This window comes from Cajanus cajan, chromosome 8 (assembly GCF_000230855.2).
Source record: "Cajanus cajan strain Asha chromosome 8, NIPB_CcT2T_4, whole genome shotgun sequence".
NCBI lineage: Eukaryota > Viridiplantae > Streptophyta > Magnoliopsida > Fabales > Fabaceae > Cajanus > Cajanus cajan.
Genome location: NC_138524.1, coordinates 3,258,099 through 3,275,716, shown reverse-complemented (window position 1 = coordinate 3,275,716; position 17,618 = coordinate 3,258,099). Strand labels below are relative to the sequence as shown.

At 33.7% G+C, this 17,618-nt stretch overlaps 3 protein-coding genes across 3 annotated transcripts; 1 reads left to right on the top strand and 2 right to left on the bottom strand.

Moving 5' to 3' along the window:
• Nucleotides 1-1,478: 1,478 nt before the first annotated feature.
• LOC109798955 (PLC-like phosphodiesterases superfamily protein) lies at nucleotides 1,479-3,728 on the bottom strand. The gene is made up of 2 exons (XM_020359406.3): nucleotides 2,939-3,728; nucleotides 1,479-2,178 (listed from the first exon to the last, which is right to left on the bottom strand). The coding sequence occupies exons 1-2, from the start codon at nucleotides 3,362-3,364 to the stop codon at nucleotides 1,651-1,653; spliced, it is 954 nt and encodes a 317-aa protein (XP_020214995.1). The 5' UTR covers nucleotides 3,365-3,728; the 3' UTR covers nucleotides 1,479-1,650.
• Nucleotides 3,729-4,133: 405 nt separating this feature from the next.
• Nucleotides 4,134-7,100, bottom strand: LOC109798828 (pentatricopeptide repeat-containing protein At2g21090-like). Its single transcript, XM_020359227.3, is given in 2 exon segments — nucleotides 4,134-5,241; nucleotides 5,243-7,100. Coding segments are annotated over 2 exon segments (1,776 nt in total). The 5' UTR covers nucleotides 6,860-7,100; the 3' UTR covers nucleotides 4,134-5,082.
• A 5,855-nt stretch (nucleotides 7,101-12,955) lies between these two features.
• Nucleotides 12,956-17,261, top strand: TOC120 (translocon outer complex protein 120). The gene is made up of 2 exons (XM_020358629.3): nucleotides 12,956-13,106; nucleotides 13,416-17,261. The coding sequence occupies exon 2, from the start codon at nucleotides 13,435-13,437 to the stop codon at nucleotides 17,020-17,022; it is 3,588 nt and encodes a 1,195-aa protein (XP_020214218.1). The 5' UTR covers nucleotides 12,956-13,106; nucleotides 13,416-13,434; the 3' UTR covers nucleotides 17,023-17,261.
• The last annotated feature ends 357 nt before the right edge of the window (nucleotides 17,262-17,618 follow it).

The following is a 17,618-nucleotide window of genomic DNA, read 5'->3' as shown; positions in this document are numbered from 1 at the left end:
TACGGAAAACCATTCCTAAATTTAGTCGAAGAGTTTTTGCATTCTCACTTTATAAACGTTTTACGTGCTCCTTTATAATTTAAGTATTCTTATATTAAATATTCCTTCTTTGATGTATAGTTCTTACTATTAATTTTACCGTTCCATTAATTTATACTTTATTTAGGACTAATGCTTGCTTTAGACCATTTTTCCATGTAGTTAAAATCAAATGTATGGTGTCCTCTGATCCACTTAACAGCTTGCGAAGGTGGGCGTAATTTTTGGTATGCTAGCTTGCAAAACAGATATCACATCATCGTTCACTTGGGTCTGACTTTTTCAGTAATATAATAAACAAAATAATCAGTAGGCTTGTCATATCTTATTTGACACATACAAAGATAATAAAAAATAATATGAGATAAAAAAATAACTTAATTATAATTATAATATAATAAAAAAATAATTTAAAAATATCAAATTTTTTATAAAAAATAAAAAATAAAAAATTGACGGGTTTAGGGCACGAGTATATCCGATACTCAACGGGAACGAGAATGGGAATGAAAATCACATACTCGACGAGTACGAGTACGAGGACGGGAATGGATTTGACTTGCGAGAACGGGAACGAGTATCATGAAACTCGTACCCGTCCCATTCCATTGTCATCCCTAGATATAACTAAATAAGATATTTTATTGTACTTAATTTCAATTAAGCATCGACAACTTACAGAAATACATGTGCTTTAATTTTTTATAATTAAAAAAAATTATAATATATTTGTTAATGTTATAAAGAACATCACAACTGAAATGTAAAAATGTAACTTAATTTATAACTCAATATATTAATTTGTATCATTAAAAAATATTTTACAAAATAGTAGAATAAAAAATCTCTTAATTTATAACTTAATAAATAAATTATTGATGATACGTAAAAATGTAATATTTTTGTGAGATTCATTTAAGAATTGAAGGAAAGATGCTTAATTGAAAGAAAAAAAAGATATTTATAAAAGTGGTTAAATTAAGAAGAATAAATATAAGTGATGGATACGTATAAATTTTTCTTAAGAGCTTAAAACCTTCATTAAAGATGACCTTAAAAATTTATTCAAGATTTTAAAATATTGAGTTTGCCTTGTGGGACAAGGCATTCCATCATTGCACTCGTGGACCATAACTAACCTAACAAGACATTAAAGTCACCAAAGGATAGTGCACGCCTACAATTTTGTGAAGAAGGACAAAATTAACTAAAAACAAAATCTGTATCCGGTATCTACCTTTCTGTCTTGTAAGCGTAATTTCCTCTGCTGTCATCTAGTTAAGGTTTTCTTGTTGGCAGATAACTATGTGCTGATGAGATGATTAGTCTATGACTCTTATCGAAAAATTAAGGTTTTCTAATGATGTTTGAACCACGAAAATGAGATGATTAATACATGTAAAATTAAAACCATTCGTATTTGCATTCACACTACACCGTAGCACAAACTATTGTTTATTTCCATATCAGAAGTTTCCACCAAATATGCAATGCCTTCTAAAAAAAAATTAAAAAAAAAATTCTAATAGGTGGTAGCCCTATCAACCATGATCCAGATACAGAAAGCAGACAAAAGCAAGAAGAAGAAAAAGAAAGTAGCAAATGGAGGTTTCAAGCTCTAGCCTCAACCCTGGCACGTGTGAGTCCAACGCATGCATCAACGAAATCCTTGTCAATGAAATCCGTGGAAAAAACCTGAAGTCTATCTGCACACCCTTTGGCGAAGCACTGACTGATGAAGAGCCTGGCATAGCCATGAATGCGTCTAGTGACAGGCTTCACACACAGGACGGGGTTATCCGCCACCGGTGTAACGGTGTTCTCCACTCTGTAGAAGTATTTTCGGGACGTAACAGGTTGCTGTTCGCTCAGATGCTTCATGTTGCTCTCAAACTTTGTTGATGGCAAATCAGTGTTGATCCAGTTATCCCTCAACTGCCCTGCACTCCACAAAGGACTCCCTGCCTTAGGCTGTGGCGTTTTACTTGGCTTCCAAACGCATATAACTCTCTTTGGTAGCACCTCTGCTATGGTCTTTTCAAAAACTTTATCATCCTGGGGAATTAGGTAATCTCCTAGTTGTTCCTCCAGGTAGTTGTCGAATTCAGGAGGGTCCTCGTGCCCAAACTCGGTTCTAACCTGTCAAAGAAAGATATGTCATGTATATATATCACATACATTCTAAAAATATATCAAAGATACAGCAAGTGTGAATGTGTGATATACATGATTACAATTTTGTTGATCAAAATTAAGAACATATTTCTCAGACATAACTGAAAATAAAAGGTTATAAATCAGTATCATTATCATAATAAATTACTTCTTACTCTTTACAAATTGGAGTAGTACTATCGATTTTATTCCTTTGAGAGTACAATTTTTATTTTGCTTCACCAAGAGAGAATGTTCCTATAATCTTATGGTATGTATTCTCCTAGGTTGAGAACTGGCCGAACTATGTATCACATTGGATTTTCAACGGACTAACCTACACATCACGTCCACACAATAATTATTTGAATAGCATATCTAAAGATAAATTATGAAAGATTAGTTACGACGATAATAGTTATTTCTCACGTTGAAGCGAATATATCACCTGATAAGTTGGTTATATAAGACACGATACTTCAATAGATAATGGTCGATCGAAATTATTAGATATAAGAGATAGGAAGTTAAACCAGACAAAACAAATATATTACAGGCATGCTAGGCAGACATAAACAAGTTTTACTTTCATTCTTAAATGTTCCGGCGATAGAACTATCTGTCGACTGGAACACTCATGCTTGTATGTTTCATGTAGTATTGGATTTTTGTAAATTCAGCATTGGATACATAGATAGGTGAAGGAAAATAAAATAAGAGAGATTCATAGGTTGTAAGCTGTAACCTCAAGGATGATGATCTCGGACTGAGTTTCTGATAAGAACTTCTTGACATCTTTGATGACAACGTCGATGCTGTAAGTGAGGAGGACACCGTGGCAGACTCTGCGATCCTCCTGCACCCGAATGTCAACCAGTCTTGTCCCCATCACGAGTTGTTGGTAGATGGACAAGGATTGACATTGAGCAAAAGGGCGAGTGATGCATGGGATGCCAATCTTGTTGGTCGCAGAATCATGTGTTCCAGGCCAAACAATCTTTCTTATCTCAACTTTCTCTGGGGTCAGTTCTGACATCCAGTTTTTTCTGTCCGAGGGATGGTAATCTGAGCCAGGGTAGTCTTCGCCGGAGTTTCTCAGATCAGACAGAATTTTTTTCTCTGTGTGGATTGCCTTTCGTCTCTCAACCTGCTTCGAGACCTGAGAACCCATCAAGGATGAGGAGATGGACAACAAGAAGAACAGGAATTCCTTGTTTTTCCTCTTCTTTTGTTGTTCTTGTTGGAGTAGTTAGCTGTTGCTGGTTGTGGTGGGATTCAATATAATAAGGCATGGTATCGTGAGAAAGGATTTTTTTTTTAATCAATGGGAATGGACTTTGTTGAATTGGACAAAGATTGGGAAATATGAAATGATTCTTGTGCTTTCTTCACTCATTTGTTTTTACTTTTTGGTTATCTCGAAGAAGGCCTCCTCTCTTAACATTCTGTTGTCTTTAACGTCGTGGGAAACTTCGCTCAAATTATTGGCAAGGAGATATCATCGAGAATGTATTATTGTTTAGTCCACTTGTATGGTTGTTGTGGCGTCTCTGACTTGGTATTTGATTTTGTTTATGCACTTATTAAGACAATTTTAATCGAGAGAATATGGTCACGTGTTGAAAAGAAAAAGTATGACCAATTTTAATTCTTGATGAGACATTAATTTTTCTCCTTGACAGACAGATTTATCTGTGATTGCGAGAGAATGTTAAGAAACTAATGAATCAGACCAATATAATTAGACACATGGTATTAGTTGTATAAGCTATATAGAATTTGTTCCAGATTTGCTCGTAACTTACAAGCAAGAGCCTCAAACTATATCAAAACCAGAGCTCATTTGTTTAAGTTTCACCCCCTGGTTTTGGACCTTGGCGTGGTTTGTCTCGCTTACTTTTGATTTCTGTTCATGTTTGTCCACTGTCACGTTTTGTATATATAAGAAGAAAATATATATTAAAAAAATATAAAGCAAGTATCTTCAGTCGTTTACCTCTTAGCTCTACATGCGTACATGAATCAAATCGAAAGTTTATAACAGACTCAATGCCTTTCTTAAAAATAGTGCATATTATCATACATGATACGCAAATGCATGATCCAATCTTTCTTTATATTAATATAGATAATAGATGCCCTGTAAGCTCCTGCTCCTATAGGTGGAAAAAAAATCTTACGAGGAATCCAATCCAATTCAATTCAATTCCCTGAACCTTGCATAAAATAACAAACTGTCAAAACAACGCTTGCAGTTTACTGGCATAGAATTCTTCACCGACCCCTGTGTGATTCAACATGAAGCATTTCAGAGACCCCTAACAAGGATAAATATATGTAAACAAGAACAACGTGAACTCTTCATCAAATGCTCGCACAGGAATCTCGGGACTCTCGAGTGATCTGCTACTCGACGTCATACAGTATCCACCTAACAATGACCATTTGGAATTTGATTTGTCATTTCACAATTAGCATTCCCGATTTCCATCGTCAAGCTCTTACGATCAAATTCCCAAGTCGCGATATTAAAGAAAGGGATTTGTCGAAAAAATACGAAAGATCGTTGGTAGGTAAAAAAAATTCTTATTTAATTCAGTTGGTGAAAAATACAAAACAAAACAATGGGTGAAATAAAGGAAGCAAGAAATCTTTCATGAAAATGAACTGTCTTCTTCAGTTCTTACCACCCACCCTTGTTGTCGTTCCTCGGTTTTGCTAGAGGAAACATCTTTTTTTAAGTATAACAAGGTTGAAGTTTAATTCTGCAGAATCTGATATCAGCAAAAAAGAAAGTGAAAAAGAAAAAACTAAATAATGACTTAGTAAATTGAAAATAAATTCCTGCTCTCTACAAAAATGATCTACTGGAGAAAAAACCTCCAACTATCACATTCCAAAGTTAGGTAATGGGGCACGGTTTTCCATGGGGTTACTTAAGTGCCTCAAAGCTGAGTATGTCGTTTCCTTCAGATGGTGTGACACATCTAAGGCGGTGAAGTGAACCTTATTATCAATTTCAATCCAACTAATGGCCTGATGTTTTCCTCACTTGTTTCTCCTCCAAGATATGTCTTATTTTCTCAACCAATTCCGGTTTCCCAAGTGCAGCATATATACTTGAAAGTAATTCGTAGGCAGCAGAGGATTGTGGCTGCAATTTAATAAGGAATACAGCTACTTCTTTTCCATGCATTCTACATACACCCATCAAAGAATTCCAAACATGGTCACCTGGCTTATAATCCATCATCTGCCGATCCTTCACTGATTCGTTAAAACATCCAGCTCGACCCAAAAGATCAGTTAAGCATGCATAATGTTCTTGGTCAGGGACGACACCATGCTCAGTAATCATGGACTTGAATAACTGAAGCCCTTCCTGGACAAGACCTGAATGACTACAAGCATTTAAAATGGCAACAAAAGTGCCCCTGTTTGGCTTCACTCCTGATCTTAGCATATTATTTAGCATCATAATTGCTTCAATACCATAGCCATAGTGAGCCAGTGCTGATATCATCGTGTTCCACAACACTACGTACTGCTTATTTCCAATGAAATCAAATACTCGCCTGGCAGTTTCCAAGCTTCCACATTTCGAATACATGTCAATAATAGCACAAACGACAATAGTATTAGGTTTGATGTTATTTTGCACCAAAAATGAATGTATTTGTTTACCATGCTTCAGTGAAGCAATAGTGGCACAAGCAGAGAGGCAAGTACTGAATGTAAATTGATCGGGTCTAACTTGATGCTTGATCATCTCTCTAAACACTCCAAGTGCTTTGTGACCCATACCATTTCTAACGTAACCCCTAATCAAATATGTCCAGGAACAGGAATTGTTCTTGGGCATCTGACTAAACAATTCAGCACCCAATTCCATGTCCCCCCACGCAGCATAACCCGAAACTAATGTCGTCCACGCACGAACATCCTTCACAGGCATGTCATCAAACAATCTCCTCGCATCTTCCGTCTTCCCGCACTTGGCATAAGCATCAACAATTAAGCTGGATATAACCACATTAGATGAAAACCCAACAAGTAAAACCTGCCCGTGTATCTGCCTACAAAGTTCAAAATCCTTCAACTTTACAGAAACAATCAAGACACTGGCAAAGCTAAACTGATTATACCCCACATTCAGTCTCCTGAACTGCCGATATAATCTCAAAGCCTCAGCAAACCTACCACTGTGGGCATACCCAACAACCATCGAATTCCAAGATACATAATCCTTGTGAGGCATTTGGTAAAAGAAGCTCCTAGCTTGCTTCATCATGCCCAATTTAGCATACCCAGAAAGCATATTGTTCCAAGTGTACAAATTTTTGTCCTCCATTTTGTCGAACACCTTGCGTGCCTGAGCAAAATCGCCGCAGGTGAAGTACATGGAGATCAAGTGGTTGGCGAGAAGCGTTGGGGGGCGTTTGAAGCCGGTGAGCTTCAAGTGGAGGTGAATCAACTTGCCCTCTTTGTAAGACCTGGTTTTGGAGCAGTGGCGCAGGAGGGTGGCGAGAATGTGAGAGGGTAAGCGAATGCCCTTGAGGCGCAACAGGTCGAGAGATGAAACGGCGTCGGAGAGGGAGGAGTTGGAGAGGAGGGGCTTGACGATGCAGAGGTTGGAGGGTTTGAGGGTTGGGGATGGCATTGACATTGAAGAGAAAGACCATGTGAATGTGAATGTGAATATGAAGTGTGAGACTGTAACGTGAACAACTTCATCATCTATGTCTGCGACGATGAATGAGAATAGGAAATGGAAGTGGAAGGAGAGTTTAATGGTGGATTCGTTGAAGCAGCTCCGGCCACCATGGACGGTGGATCTTGCCAAAACCAATATGCGTCAACAATGCCTGCGCCGTGCTTTAACAGAACCGTGTTAACCTCAACTAAAAATAATTTAAGCTTTTAAACTATATTTTACAGTAAAAACAATATTTATCAATGAGTTAGAATGTGTTTTACTATATACAATATTTTATTATAATATTAGCTCATAAAAAAAATCATGTAGATAACAAAAAAAATACTAACATTTACTTACGAGATGTAACTTTAACAAGCTAAACATCATTTTAGTAATGATCAAAATTGATTATAGAATGAACAAGTTAACTATCCAAGTTTAATAGAGACCTTATAACTCTATAATATATATTTATGCATATTATTAAAATAAAATTTTAATTCTAATTGAGAACAACACTAATTGCATTTTAAAAAATTGTACCTATATTTTATTTTTAAATTAAAAAGTTTAGCTATTGACTTCGATAGAATAATTTAACATATTTTTTAAATTTAATTTATTAAATTAATTTTGTCAATATGAATAATAAATTATCATTTGAAATTATTGAATGTTGTTATGATAGTCTCCGAAATTAAAAAATATCAAATAAATATCTAAAATCAAATTCCCCTAATATGTTAGTTCTAGCCATCATTTTTACATTAATATCATCGATTAAACAATGCTAGGTAACATATTTTGTGCAATATTGATAAGTGATAACCACATGTAAGGATGATAAAATAAGTTTGCTTGTCCTATTTTTTACCTCCCTGTTACTAACCCGTAAAAAACGGGAGTCAAAAAATGAGATTGGATAAACAAGCTAGCCCATTTAGTGATGATAAATTAGAAATACTTTTGTTATTTACATTATATTTATATATATATATATATATATTAAGAACTAAAAGTTATCATAACCTAACTTGTCTTGCTAATTTGACTAAATCTAAAGGGATTTTTAACAATTTCGAGTTAAACAAATTAGATTCAATGTGAGATATTTGACAAGTCTGGATTTTTTTTAAGTCATCCCAATTCATTCTAATATCATATATTTAATAAATTTAAAATAAATATATTAATAATATAATTTTTTAATTAATAAATCCATTTTATCTAATATAATATTATATTTATATTGATATTATTTATCTTAAAATACATATCATAAAATATACTCTAATCATAGTTGTGATTTTTTAAATTTCTTAATTTAATCACGTGTAATGCTAAAATCAATATAAATTAAAATACTTTTTTTAGTTTTGATAACTTCATTTATTTTACCTTTTAATCCTTACATTTTAAAAATAGATTATTTTAGTCCATGTATTTGTTTTTTTTAATAATTTCAATCCATATTGTTTAAGATAATTTTTGTTTAGTCTCTATATCTGTAGTTTTCTTTTTTTAATATTTTTACTCCATATTATTATTTTTTTGTAATGTTTCCTATTTTATATTTATGTAATCAGTCTTTAATTTTACGAGAGTAAAAGAAAAATGTGTCTCAATGAATATCACATGTAAAATTATAAAAGATGCATGAAATATTGAGCAATTTAATTTAAAGTAACTTTAGCAAAATAAATTTAATATCAAACACATAAAATTGAATTAATACATCTATCACATTAATACAAAAGAGACAATATTACAAAAAATTAAATATAAGGATTAAAAAAATTAAAAACTATAAATATAGGGATTAAAAAATTACTTAAACTATAGAGAATAAAAAAAATATTGAAAAAAAATCTAAAAATTAAAAAAGTTTATTTCAAACAATAAAAGACTAAAAGATAAAATAAATAAAATTATAAAAATAAAAAAAATATTTTAACCATTAATATATTAGACTAACAAATCATATTGATCCCATATTGTCCTCATAATTATTGGATTTTGATTAGGGGTTTGAGTTTGCAAAATTAACTCTAATATTTTATGAGTTAATCACTTATACATTGTCACTGTAAAGTTTTTTTACATTAGCAATCAATCATATATTTTAATAATGTCATGTCAGTTGCTTATTTAATGAAACAAAAAATAAAATAAAATAATTTAAAAGATATGATTAGTTGTCAGTGTAAAAAAATTTACACTGGCAGTGTATGAATGATTAACTCATATTTTATTATATTCTTTATTATTGAATATACCCTTATAATTTTTTTCTCACCCATGTTTATTATATTGTAAATCCCATCTTTAACACTTCCATATTTGTTTATTCTTAAAATCTTACTTTTGAACCTTTGTCTTTGCTCCTTTATTTATTGGCTTAATTGCACTTTTGGTCCTCCTAATTTAGTGTAGGAGTAATTTTGGTCCTCATAATTTGAATTGCTTAATTTTGGTCCATAAATTTAAATAATGGACAATTTTAGTCCCACAAACAATTTACCATCCAAAATTTAACAGACGTTAATGATGTGAATTTTAGACTAAATAAACATTAATTATATATCATTTAATTTCTTACGTGACAAATTATTTAATATTCAAAATTTCAAAATTTTAAATTCAAATAACATTGAAAACAAAATGAAAAGGGTATTGATATCAATCGCAGTGAGAATTTTTCTCTAAAATATATATATATTTTTTTAGTTTTGGATCTGAGCATGGTGTAAAACTGGATCTAGAACACCCGTTCTCCTTTCAGAACGACCCGTTCTCCATGCATTACTTGCAGAACGGCCCGTTCTCCATGCATTACTTGCAGAACGGCTCGTTCTCCTTTTAGAACGGGTCGTTCCGGATGCAAAAACACACACATGACGAATGGATTAAAATAGGTCGTTCTGCTTGGACGTTCCCGTTTCAAAATTAACAGACTACGCGTGCAAGCAAAACGACCCGTTCTACTTGGAGAACGGGTCATTTCAATTGTAACATTAACACACAACCTGAACTACAAACAGAAGAAAAAAAAAACTTTAACACTACTCAGAATTCGGTGTTCCGGGAACCGAATTCTGAGCATGAATAGTAAAAGATGCTACTTCTGTAAATAAATTGGAACAAATGTTGTTTTGGTAAAAAAAAATTAAAAAAATTTATTTCAGTAAAAAATTCTCGCAGTGATTGTTGGAAAGAGATGATACTGGTGGCGATTGTGGCAAAGGTGCTGGAGGAGTACACGACATTGCTGACGAGGGTGCTGGTGAAGAAACAAAGGAAATGGTACGGAGGATGAGAAAACGAATTTGAATTTAAAATTTTTAAAATTTGAATATTAAATAATTTGATACGTAATAAATTAAATAATATATAATTAATGTTTATTTATCATAAAATTCATATTATTAACGTCTGTTAAATTTTGGACGGTAACTTGTTTGTGTGACTAAAATTGCCCATTATTTGAATTTATGAACCAAAATTAAGCAATTCAAAAAATTATGTGGACCAAAATTGCTCCTACACTAAATTAGGAGGACCAAAAGTGTAATTAAGCCTTATTTACTATTCTTACTCACAATACTACAACTTTTATAAAAGTAATGGATTTATATTTCAATAAAGTTACATGAAAATGTAGGTTTTTCTTTATGTAGTATTGTGTTGCAAATTGTGTTCGGTGTTCATATATTTTACATTTTGTTTCAAAATATCTGACTATATACTCCATATCATATTTTAGTTTACTTTTATCATCCTCCCAAGTCAACTTATATGATGTGTGACTCCCTTAAATTTCATTGAATTTTATTTATAAAATATTATTGTGTATATATGGTGTGTCACTATGTTAAATTTTATTGAATTTCATGTTTTTAAACATATATCATTTTGATGAATATTGAGAATTACTTTCCATAACAATATATATCAGTAATGAAAATAATATTTGCAAAAAATAACAAAAAAACTATAAACCCTAAAAAAAGTTACTAGAGATGAACATTTTTGAAAGAAAAAAAAAACTATTCACAATGGAACATTTTGGAAGTAACAAAACAACAATCCAAATTATTTTACCTTCATTCATATTTATAAAACTCAACTTAGAACAATTGTCTCATATAAGAATCAATTCATATCATCTCATAGATTAATTATTTTTATACTGAAATACACTCTCAATTAATGCATTTTATCTTAATTTGATAAATACATTAATTACAAACTTTTTAAACAATATACTCTCTAATTAGTTAGAAGAAATAAAAGTATAATTATGAGAGATAAAATGTATAAGACATGTATTATAATTGATTAAAATTATACGAGTATTAATTAGAAAAAATAAGTAATATTAGAGTAATTTTAGAAAAAAATTATAAATAAAATAAATTTATTGTTATAAAGTAAATTAGCTATTTTTTTTATTTTTATAATTTTAGTGAATTAAGTACTCGAGTCATATATATAGGAAGATATGTAGTAATATTTAGTATAACTATTTTAATTATTTAATTGAAGTATATATAATAATAATTATTTATGTATTGTTTCTTTAATTGCATATATTTTACAATTTTAATTATGTAATTTAAAATAATATAATCACCCTGATTTAAAATATCTTTTTAATATATATATATATATATATATATGGATAATGCTAATATACTCTCACTTATTTTTAGTGGGAGTATAATAGCAAACTACACCAAAATTTTAAGACAAAAAAGTCACTAATTTCTTTTAATTTGGTTAATTTGTATAAAAGATATTATAGTAATTTAATTTAATTTTAAATTAAATTAAAATATTTTTTTTTCTCTTATTAACCTCATTTTCTAAGTCATTTTTTTCTCTTATTAATGAATTGGAGAATGAAATTAATAAGAGAGAGAGAAAATATTTTATTTTTATTTAAAATTAAATTAAATTAAATTAAATTACTATAATATCTTTTGTACGAATTAATTAAATCAAAAGAAATGAGTGATTTTTTTGTCCTAAAATTTTTGTGTAAGTTGTTAACATACTCCCACTAAAAAATAGGTGAGAATATATTAACATTCCCCTATATATATATATATATATGATAAAAAAACATTAGATATATATTCAATATTAACTTAATTCAAATCTAAATATATATTAATAAAAATAAAAATAATTTTATGTTTTCTTCATCAAATTAAAAATATACTACTAAAATATTCTAATGACATTTAATTCCACTGATATTTAATACCGAATATAATTATTTTATATTTTTTGTACAGTTAAAATTAAAAGTCTAAAGTAAAAGTTATGAAAGAAAAATATAGTTGAAATATCGAAAGTAAAAAACATTTGAATATAAGGAGATAGATTTTGAAATAAACTCAAACTTTCTGTCAAAGAGAATAAATAAATAAAAATACATAGGTGATTTCAAGGTTGTATATGAGGGTAAAATTAAATAAATAAATAATATAAGTTATACGAGTGACTTCAAGGAAATTATGAGAGCAAAAATGTCTTAAAAAGTGTAAAAAAAAGCATATTATCTTTATATATGATTATAAATATTTTGGTTTAAAAATAGATAAAAGAAATTTTTATAATTTAAAAAAAATCAACATTATTTTTTTGACAGCTATTATTATTATTATAAATATAATTTAACAATAATTTTAAAAATATTATTAGAAATATAATTCCAAAAATTAATATTAAATTAAAAAGCTAAAACAATCAACAACTTATTTCGTTGTGTTTTTCTTTTTAATTTTTGAGGAAGGAAGGAAATTGATGCAGTATTATAGGGTAAGGGTGGATGCATGGGTGATTAAATAATAGTGCGTTGGGATGTAGAGTGTCGATAATCAATGTTTCAACTTTCAAGTGTGGATATCGAGGGACGGTAATAGGTCTGGCATGTGAAGCTAAAGCCACCCTTTTCATCCACGTCACCATGATTGGCGTATTTGACGACGATTCCTATGCACCGCTCCCCACCGTCCGATCCAGATCCCTCTCCCCCATCTCCATCCGTTCATCTCCCCTTATCTTTTTTTATTTCACTCCACTTTACTATCGCTAACCCCAAACCCAAAACTAAAGAAACTCTCGTCTTATGAATAGTTCTACTACTCCCTTCCATTTCACCCTAACTCACACCTCTCCCTCTCTGTAATCCACCCATACCACACAGGTTAGCCTTTCTTCTATGTTCTACTTTCTATTCAATCTTTCTTTTATTTATTTTTTTATGCTAAACCCTAATCCTTCTCATTTCTTCATTCCATTGCTCTTCTCTCTCAACGCTCTTGTTTTTTTTTTTTATTTATACATAATTCTTTCCACTATCTCAATCGTTTAATTTGTATTACCCCTCGATTTTAATGGATTACTAGTATTATTGTTGTCTAAACTTGCAATCACGTGCTTCCTTGCGCTGCCCCAACCATATCTGTGGGTTTATGTATGGCTTTCTGATTTCGCCCCTCTTTCATGAATCTAGGGTTTTTGAGTGACTTGCGATGGATTATGCGGCGGTTGGTTTCGATGGCAATGGCGAGGGAGAGAGCAAGAGAGTCAGTGAAGGGGTTTCTGAGGAGACTATAATGGGGTCTGATAAATTGAAGGGTTTAGAAGTAGAGGAGGTTTTTCAGGAGGCAATGGAGCCACGGGAGTATGTCTATGATCAAGGATCCGAACTCAATCCGGAGGATGTTGTAATTGATAAACACCAAGATACCGATACCGGTGTTGCATTGATTTCATCATTGGTGGATGAAAGTTCGGATGCGGCGAAGGAACCTGGCTTCTCTGAGGAGCCTTTTGCGGCGGATACCGAGTCTGGGATACTGGGGGAAACTGATGAGCTGGGAATTAATAGTGTTCAGCTGGATGGTGTTGATACTGGCGTGTCTGGAGATGGGGAATTTGGGGATGTGTCCCATGGTACGGGGGAGGATAATCTGGAGAGTAGTGAATGGAGTGGTGGAAAGGAAGAGTCTGGTTTAAATTCTGATAGAGAGATGTTAGTCAAGGAGAATGGTGCTAATGTGGATGGAAACTCTGGTTTGGTGAGTGAGAAGGCTGAAATTGATGATTCGGAATTCATGACTCCTAGAGCAAATGGTGATATAATATTAGACACTGGAAGCATAGACAAGGTGGATGGGGTTGCTACTGAGGCTACTATGGAATCTGAATCCAGTGAGGTGATCCCAACCCAAGGTACTGATGCTGCTGAGGATTTGAAGGAGTTTGGCTCAGATCCTGAGTTTGGAGATGACAAAATAGAGGTAAATGCTTCAGCTAATCCTTCTGGTGAGATTCAAGATGATACATGTGAAGTAGTAAACGACAATTCAACTCACATGATTTTAGAACCTCAAGATGAAGTAATCAGGGATATTGTGAAGGATGATTCTCTGGGCACTGACATAAACCACGAGGATAGAAATGGGGAAGAAATTAGTGTCTGTGGTCAGAATACTGAATTAAGAGATTATGGAAATGGGGATTCCTTTTTGGAAAATTCCTCTATTAATGAGACTCAGCCTATTCAGGAGGCTAGTGCAGCTAATCCAAAGGAAGCAAGTAATAAGGATGACCAATCTAAGATTTCTGATGAAGAGCATATAGATCATGGCAACTCTTCTGTGGTTGAGGAGCCTGAAAGGATACAGGAGAATATTATACAACAGATGGAAACCACTCAAGTGACTGGAGAGCATGATCAGCCTGCAGCAAATATTTATTCTCCATCTGAAAGGTCTGCTGGTACTGGGCCTCCTCCTGTTCGCTCTTCAAATGAAAGATCTGCTGGTGCTGGGCCCCCTCCTGTACGTCCAGCTGGCCTTGGTCGTGCAGCCCCATTGCCGGAACCAGCATCTCGGGTAGCCCAGCAGCCTCGCACTAATGGTACTGTATCTAATAATCAGTCTCAGCAAATGGAGGACTCCTCAACTGGGGAGGCTGAGGAGTATGATGAGACGCGTGAGAAACTTCAGATGATCAGGGTGAAGTTTTTACGGTTGGCTCATAGGCTTGGCCAAACTCCCCATAATGTTGTTGTAGCTCAAGTTTTATATAGATTAGGGCTGGCTGAGCAACTCAGAGGAAGGAATGGAGGGCGTGTTGGTGCTTTTAGCTTTGATCGTGCAAGTGCAATGGCTGAGCAGCTTGAAGCTGCTGGTCAGGAGCCACTTGATTTTTCTTGTACAATAATGGTCCTTGGAAAGACTGGAGTAGGTAAAAGTGCTACCATCAATTCTATTTTTGATGAGGTTAAGTTCAATACCAGTGCTTTCCACATGGGAACCAAGAAGGTTCAGGATGTTGTGGGAACAGTGCAGGGCATTAAGGTACGGGTCATTGATACGCCGGGACTTCTGCCTTCCTGGTCAGACCAGCGAAGTAATGAGAAGATCCTGCTTTCTGTTAAGAACTTCATTAAGAAAACGCCACCTGATATTGTGTTGTACCTTGATAGGTTAGATATGCAGAGCAGGGATTTTAGTGATATGCCACTCTTACGCACAATTACAGAAATTTTTGGGCCATCCATTTGGTTTAATGCCATTGTGGTTCTGACTCATGCCGCATCTGCTCCTCCTGAAGGCCCTAATGGTACTGTTTCCAGTTATGACATGTTTGTTACTCAGCGGTCACATGTTGTACAGCAAGCCATTCGTCAAGCAGCTGGTGACATGCGTCTCATGAATCCTGTATCATTGGTGGAGAATCACTCTGCATGCCGAACAAATAGGGCTGGTCAGAGAGTGTTGCCTAATGGTCAGGTTTGGAAACCTCATTTGTTACTTCTATCTTTTGCCTCCAAAATTCTGGCTGAAGCAAATGCTCTTCTCAAGTTACAAGATAGTCCACCTGGGAAGCCTTTTACAGCTCGAGCAAGAGCACCTCCATTACCTTTTCTTTTGTCAACCCTTCTCCAATCAAGACCGCAATTAAAGTTGCCAGAGGAGCAGTTTGGTGATGAGGACAGTCTTGATGACGACCTTGATGAATCATCAGAGTCTGATGATGAAACTGAACATGATGACTTACCACCATTTAAACCTTTAACTAAGGCCCAGTTGGAAAAGCTGTCTAAAGCTCATAAGAAAGCATATTTTGATGAGTTAGAGTATAGAGAAAAGCTTTTAATGAAGAAACAATTGAAGGAAGAAAAAAAGCGACGGAAAATGATGAAGAAAATGGCAGAATCAGCAAAACATCAGCCGATGGACTATAGCGAAAATGTGGAAGAAGAAAGTGGGGGTGCAGCTTCTGTTCCTGTTCCCATGCCAGATTTGGCCCTGCCTGCTTCTTTTGATTCAGACAATCCCACTCATCGGTATCGATATCTTGATTCATCAAACCAGTGGCTTGTAAGACCTGTTCTAGAAACTCATGGATGGGATCATGATGTGGGTTATGAAGGGTTGAATGTAGAAAGATTGTTCGTTGTCAAGGACAAGATACCTTTATCTTTCACGGGTCAGGTTACTAAGGATAAAAAAGATGCGAATGTTCAGATGGAAATAGCCGGTTCACTTAAGCATGGGGAAGGGAAAGCAACTTCATTAGGTTTTGATTTGCAAACTGTGGGGAAGGACTTAGCTTATACGTTACGCAGTGAGACAAGATTTACTAATTTTAGAAGAAATAATGCAACTGCTGGCCTCTCGTGTACTTTACTTGGTGATGCTTTATCAGCTGGAATGAAGATTGAAGACAAATTGGTTGCTAGTAAGCGATTCAAATTAGTTATAAGTGGTGGTGCAATGGCAGGGCGTGGCGACATTGCTTATGGTGGCAGTTTGGAGGCCCAATTGAGAGATAAGGATTACCCTCTAGGTCGTTTCTTATCCACGCTTGGGCTTTCTGTTATGGATTGGCATGGAGATCTTGCTGTTGGGTGCAATGTGCAATCCCAGATCCCAGTTGGAAGACATACAAACCTTGTTGTGCGGGCTAATTTGAACAACCGAGGGGCAGGACAAATAAGTATCCGTTTGAATAGTTCAGAACAGCTTCAAATTGCTTTGATTGCTCTCGTCCCTCTCGTAAGGAAACTTGTTGGTTATCCTCAACAATTGCAGTTTGGGCAATGATGATGATGATGATATTGTTAGTTTAATTGAGCTTCAGCACTCGCATGGTAATAGGGAATGACTTAAAGATGGCATCTTTCATGAAATGAGTGATAGTGAATTTCGTTATGTTTGCTATACTCAAATGTTTGTCTCATTTGATCATATAGTTGTAGTTTTTCCTGCTAGCTGTTTTCTTCTGGTGTTTTTGTTCTATTATGATGCTGAACTCCAAGTATTACATCATTTTATTCTTGTCATCTGCGTATATGTTTAAATTTTACCTTGTAAATTCTTCTCCTTTTTCTTAGAATGTTGTCACTTGTACTTTTTCGGTTTCTCTACTCTCTCATAGCAGTTTGTGCTCTTAGGTATTACGTCGCAGTACCTTTAGTATGTGTCTATTATCTCATCTAAATTAACACAACTGCTACTTTAAATGATTAGAAAATGTCATTGGGACTCTGCCAACGAAGTTCCAAAAGATGTCGAGCTTTTCTTTTTACCCTTCCATAAATGAATGACTGAATAGTGTTTCATGAATTATTGATTGTGATGGGGCATTTTTTTCTTCTCGGCCTTTTATGGCAGTCCTTGATGCAAAATGGTCGTTAAGT

Bases quoted from the DNA above. Each gene is read 5' to 3' on its own strand.
- LOC109798955 (XM_020359406.3), bottom strand. From the start codon at position 3,364: ATGGGTTCTCAGGTCTCGAAGCAGGTTGAGAGACGAAAGGCAATCCAC. The intron at 2,179-2,938 runs GTTACAGCTTAC...TTTCTTTGACAG, and splicing joins CCGAGATCATCATCCTTGAG to GTTAGAACCGAGTTTGGGCA.
- TOC120 (XM_020358629.3), top strand. From the start codon at position 13,435: ATGGATTATGCGGCGGTTGGTTTCGATGGCAATGGCGAGGGAGAGAGC.